Source organism: Choloepus didactylus, chromosome 12 (assembly GCF_015220235.1).
Source record: "Choloepus didactylus isolate mChoDid1 chromosome 12, mChoDid1.pri, whole genome shotgun sequence".
NCBI classification, from domain to species: domain Eukaryota; kingdom Metazoa; phylum Chordata; class Mammalia; order Pilosa; family Megalonychidae; genus Choloepus; species Choloepus didactylus.
The window spans coordinates 21171078-21177424 of record NC_051318.1 but is presented as its reverse complement, the minus strand read 5'-3'; the positions used below and the strand labels follow the sequence as shown (position 1 = coordinate 21177424).

At 44.0% G+C, this 6347-nt stretch overlaps 1 protein-coding gene across 1 annotated transcript; it reads right to left on the bottom strand.

The window, feature by feature from the left end:
* Positions 1-1754: 1754 nt before the first annotated feature.
* LOC119506785 lies at positions 1755-5735 on the bottom strand. The gene has a single exon (XM_037799898.1). It carries the CDS (start codon positions 5733-5735, stop codon positions 1755-1757), a length of 3981 nt encoding a protein of 1326 aa, XP_037655826.1.
* Positions 5736-6347: the final 612 nt, after the last annotated feature.

Here is a 6347-nt window from a genome sequence, read left to right as displayed (position 1 = left end):
CAAAAGGCAGAAATTAATTTTCTGCAGAGAGGCTATATCATACAAAAAATATGTGCTGGCCAATGGAAATATTCTGTGACATCAATCCATTTTTAAAATCCAGCCACTGTGGTGTATCCATATAACCAATCGTGCAGCCATCCAAATCCAAAGTTTTCAAACACTGCTTAGTGACCTGGGAAAATGTGTATGCTGTAACATTCAGATTTTTAAAGCTCTGTACAAGACGTGATCCCAGTTGTGTATGTGTGTGCTTTCAAATAGATGTGCTGGGGAAAAAGCTTGAGAAAGAAGACAAAGGTATTAATAGTAATTATCTTGAGACAACAGGATTAGTTTCTTCCTTATACTTTTATACAATAATCATATATTCTAAACTGAAAATGCATTATCTTAGTAACTGGAAAATACTGGAATATATAACCTCTGAGGCAATGGTAGGAAACCCTTCTGTGCTTTTTTAGGAAAGCACCAGCACGATAAGATAACATTCTTGCATGTCATCAACATGTCCCTGACAGTCACAGAAGCAGCAGTAGGGCCACTATGATAATGGTGAAAGACAGAAATTGTGTGACATTTTGTTTTCCTCACCACACCAGTTTACCAAAAAAAAAAAAAAAAAAAAAGCTTTGAAATTGTGCACCTCAAAATGATGTGCAGAATGACATTTTAATCACTCTACATGGTCAGGTCAACATTTTTCTTTGAAATGAATACGGGCATTTCCCATGGTTGGTTCTGTTTCACGTCCCTGGATTTTCTAGAGCACAGGCCTTCCTAAGCAGGGACACGGAGTTTTCGGACGTCTGCATCCCACGGGTTCCCACACCATCTCCTTGACAGCCACTTCTGGTTGGAGAGTGTAGGAAGGATCTTGGCCATCACCCAGGAAGTCACTGTGGCAAACTGAAGCTTCTCTGCTTTTTTCAGGATGGGGGTGGGGGGTGGGCGAAGCTACTGATATTTGGCGTTCAACAAACACTCCTTTTTCGTTCATGTCACAAGTTTCTGACCTTGAGTATGACAAGTTTCTGCCCTGCCTTTGACCACGTCCAGGGTGCAGAGTGAGGCCACAGCAGCAGGCTGTGCCTGAGCGAGGCAGGGACCAAGGTCCAAGGGGCATGTGCTTGTGCCTGCCAATGACTTTGCAAGCAGTAAGAGGTGTCCTTAAAGACCAAAGCTGGCCCTCCAGTGCACGAGGCTGTGAAGTATCTTAAAGAATGATTTTCCCCAAAGAGGTGAAGAGAGACACATATAAATCAAAGTTCAGCACCAAAACATTACAAGTGCTAAAAAAAATAAAAATGTTTTGTGAGAAAATAGTAATGAACGCTTGGATACTTTTCAAGTGAAGATGTTTGCAAAGAAAATTTTTAAAAAGCACATCAATTAAAAGGATCACATGGGAACCTACCAATCCTCAGGTCATTTGGTACCTTCCTCAGTCTAAGTGAGCATCATTTTACAAATCTCCAGAGAAGAAACTTCACTATCCACTTAAGAAAACATTGCTGAGCTTTATAACACTTGTAGGCAAGGAGTTCCCCCACCCCCAATATGTACCAAATTCTTTCAAGATGTATTTAATGTAAAAGTGAAAGAAATAATTTAAAACATAATCTCTGAATAGAGTAGTTCAAAGACCTGAAAATTTGGAGGCAGGAAAAAAATCTAATACTATATAAATGACAAGCAGATATTGAAACATTAGAAATATTTGTTATTCAGAGACTGGTGGTGTTATCTTATTTTCAAAATTCGAATGTATCGTTGGCTCTAATAGTTGTTGGTCTAAAGGATAAATCAAAGGACTTTTGGTCACCAAAGCTTTGTGCTTTGTACTTTGCGAATTGTGCCAACCTTCTGCGTTGTTTGTGTTCTAATTCATCTATTTGGTCCCAAATGTCTTTCTCTCTCTTGGGATTGTTTGGAAGTTGCTCCTGCACAGGGGCAGGTGTCTGGCACCCCACAGAGTCAGGCGTGGATATTGCAAATCTTTTCTCAGGGTGAGATTGTTTCAACTCCTGGTGAGAGGATGTTTTGTACTTGGTTGTGTTGGGTTGGTTTTCCATTGGTTTTTGGTGCGTGTCATGCTCTGTCTTCCAGCCATCACTGGATGCTGCTCTTTGGTAATGCCCACTTTTCCCAGCGATGGGCTTTACTTCTGCTGTACTGCTTATGGGCTGCTCCACATCACGTGGCACCACCTTGTTTTCCTTGGCCTGTCCTTGTCCCTGAGCAATGAGGATTCCTGGCTTCCCTGGCTCCCCAGAAGGTGCTGACTGGTTCTTCTTAGCCTGGGCAACACTCCTCTGAGTTGGGTTACATACGTACTTCCCCAATTTCCCTGATAAATGTCCTTGGCCTTTCTCAACGTATTGGGAGGAGGAATTCTTCATTTCAGCAGGCATCTTTTTGTTCCCTGCCAAACCACCTGACATCTGTGTCTGAGGCTTTTCAGCAGTGTACAGCACAGCCTTCTGACCCAAAGATGCTATTTTCTTCTTTCCAGAATCTTCTCGTTGTTGAGATGATTGAGTCTGGTGTAACCTCACGTTACTTGAGATATTTTTCTCTTGTTCATGGTGATTTTTTTGGCTCCCTAAGTTTGCCAATGTGAGTTGACTTTCCTCAACTTTATTTACCAAGTTCTTTTCCTTGGGGGCATCAGCCTTGTGCTTGGTCATTACACTTGTCGAAGGTAATGGCTGTGTTTGAAAACTCGGATTCTTCTGCTCTTGGGATGCTCTATTCACACACTTTACTTCTTCTGTTGACGACAACACGGGAAACTGATGGAAACTATCCATGTCAAAAGAAAGTTGTTTTCCTGACACAGCGCACTTGTTATCTTTTGTCTGTTGATTCAAAGATGGTAACTGCTGCTTGCCAAAACTGTGGCAGGGAGACCCTGCTGTGCTATTTTCCTGTGGCGTGGAATAATTTGAAGATAGAATTTGAGACTTCAGATTATTTCCCAAAGGATTTCCTTCCATGGCTATACTGTTTCTGCTTTCTATTGCTGTATTAGTTTTGATATCTTCCATAAGCTGGCTATTAGCAGCTGAGGCTTCGTTTGAGTGAATTATCTGGTACTCTGATGGTGAAGACCGGCACTGCTCTGTGTCACTGAAGATACTCCTTTCTGTTGCTCTATTCTTTTTGTGTTTTAAGGATCCACTTGGTGCCAAGAATTGGTGTTTTCTAGGTTCATAAGGGAGATCCTCTCCTACAAAACTATTCTCTTTAGTGGCAAAATGACTGGATGATGTTCTGTATTCTTCCTTGTCCAAAGTATTCGCCTCTTCGGCCATATTACTTTTAGGGTTTAGGGTGTTCCCAGGTGATGACCTTGTCTGACTACTGATGCCTCCTACAGGTGCCATCTCCCTGAAGGCTTTAATACTTGGTTCGGGCAGTTCATTCAACGAAGACAGTTTGTTCTTGCCAAAATCATGGTTGGTGCTTCCTTCAGCAATTGTTAGGGACTGACCAAACCCTGTCAATGGTGGCCTTTTACATTCTTCTTGCTCACATAGAATATTCTTGCTCATCATGGTAAAACTCTCGGATGTCAAACCACCCTTGGACGGAGCTGCTAGCAATGCTGAGATGCCCATCAAGTTTCTCTTGTTGGAAGAGGGCAATTGCTGACTGCCAGAGTTAGGGCAGGTATTTCCTCTTACACTATTTTTCAATGCTTTGGAATAATTTGATGCGGTGCCATTGTTATGTATTGGTATTTCATTTAATTCTGTCAACTGATGTTTATCATCACTGAGCTCAGAAATAGTCTCCCTTGAAATATCATCATGAATCTTGAAATTATTTGACTTTTCAAAGCTGCATTTGTTTTCCTTTTCTCCAGTGGAGATTTCTTGAGGTTTTGGTGACAGTACTGTCTCTGTGATCTTATGGTCAAAACCAGCCACCTCTGTTAATGGTGCGGGCTTTAGATCTGCGTGGGACACTTGCTTTGAAGAAGTACTGAGTTTCACTGGTTTCCCAGGTTTGCTTGGTTTCATTGTGGCTTGGTTATCCCTTTTATTCTCCATCATAATGGGAAATAATGTCTGTGCATTTTCAGTCACATTCCCTCCTCCAAAAATAGGAATATATTTGTCTTCACTACCTGATGCATTTTGCAGAGTGACAGGAGCGGGTGGCATTTCATAAACCACTGGAAGTTTGATGGCTATTTGTGGAGGTTCCATGGCAGACTGTGTTTGCCGAGCAGCCCGGGCTGCTGGGGAGGCAAGTGGTGGGATATGTCCTGGTACTTTCTGTTCTGGGAAATACATTAGGTTGGCAAAGAGGAGATCTCTTTCTGACTCTGGCATTGCTCTTTCTGTTTCATCCTCCGAACTGCATACAGTCATGGTAATTTCAGGGCTTTCCCCTGCTCCCTCGCCTGGGGGCCCACGAGATGGGACTGCTAAGGCTTTACTGGAATGAGGCCAACCCATACGTGAGCCAGCCTCCCCGAAGCCCTCCACAGCCTCGCCTCCCTTCTGCAGTTCCTCCGCTTTAGCACATCCACCTAATCCAGCACTGCTTTGGTTGACTGGGTGGAGTGAAGACAACACCAGAGTGTGGTCTGGAGGGGCTTTGCTTTCGCAGAAAGCAGAATAAGGGCTTAGCTGGAGAAGACCATCAAGTGCGGTACTGGGGAAAGCTCTTTTCACAGGAGCAAGGTCCTCCTGAGCAGCCATCACCTTGGGCTTCAAGGCTTGTGTGGAGTCCATTTGTCCTTGGGGCTCTCCACTGAGGGGCCTCTTTCCTGGTATTTTATTCCCATGGGGCTCAACTTCCCCCGTGTTGCAAGACATGCTGGTTTTTCTTATTGGCACACTTCGAGAATTGGAGTGACTAATTTTAGCACAGTGGGAGAGCCAGGTCCTGGGACTGCAGACGACGGTGGCGATGCTGAAGGCTGGTGTGGGCCCGTCTATGCAGGCCACATACCGGGCCAGGGGCGTTTTGAGGCAGGTGCTGACCATGGTTGCTGTGTGGAGCACCCGGATTTCTGGCCTGTGCATTTTCTTCCTCTGCAGGTTCTTTTTCTTCCGTTCTTCTTTACGGAGCAGCAGCACATTGGCTTCTGAGCAAAGACAACCACTTTGTTCAAACTTTTCTTTCAGTTTGGACAGGACTGAGTTCTTCTTGCTGACAATCTTTGGCAAGATGCCACTGGTGGTTTTAGGTTGCCTGGCGGGAGGGGTCTCTCGAGCTTCTTTCTCCTTGGCTTCCTTCTCTTCGGCTGCCAAGAACATCTTTAGAATGTTTTTCACAGGGCTTTTCCCATTGGGGTGACCCCACTGGGGTTTCTCGGTGAATTTGTTTTCCTCCCCGGGGCTGCTTGCTTTCTCCTTGGTCTTTTCGAGGAGCTTGTTGATGGTTGCGTTCACAAAGCTCCTGCTGGGCCCCTGCTTGTCCTTGAATATCAGCCTGCCCACCTCCCGGGTCTTCTTGATGTAGGGCTCCCGGTTGGTGTTCATGAACTTGGACTGCAGAAGCTGGAACTTGGTGGGTCGCTGGTAGGGCTCCAGGGGCTCGGGCCTGTGGCTCACTTTGTTCTCCTTGCCCTGGGCCCGTGTGGCCTGGGCAGGCCCCTGAGGCCCATCTGCCTGGCCCGTGATATAGAGCAGCAGGCTGCTGAGGACAGCACAGACCGCTGGGTCAAAGAGCATCCTGCTCATCTTCTTTTTCAAGGCTAGTACATCAATAGGCATCTTAGTACTGCAAATCTTGTTGCTTTTTGGGCTGTGGAAAGAAAAATTTTAATCAACATATATTTCAACATTATTTTTTCCTTAATATAGCATTTCCTATGAAGCAATCCCACTTTTAAAATAGCTCCAAAGAGGGATGTATGCAACTGTGTTTATATTTCCATTCTGATGTAACCATTGTATGTGTGCATCTCTTGGCTGTACCTTCGGAAAACATTGTTAAAATAATTCAATGGAAATCTATCTTGCCTATTTCAATGTAGATCTCACAATGAATTCTCTTAGCTGCTTTATACTTATTGTACTCTTGCTTTATGCCTCATTTTAAATTGAGCATTAAGGGAATGCAGTATTTGTAACTCTGCCAATATCTATAGAGGGCGGATGCATTTTTATCTTCTATGAAATTTTTGTCCCCAGGAAAGACAGGAATACATTTTTCCCCCCAATTGAGTTGGTGTCATGTATTCTTGGTTACCCCAATACTCACAGCTTTGGGACTCTGAATTGTCAAATATTCATGAAAAAGCATGATACATTCTGTGTGATCTCAACCACAGAAAAATGTATGTTCGGCTGTGTGGATACACATAAAGGACCTAGAAGGATATG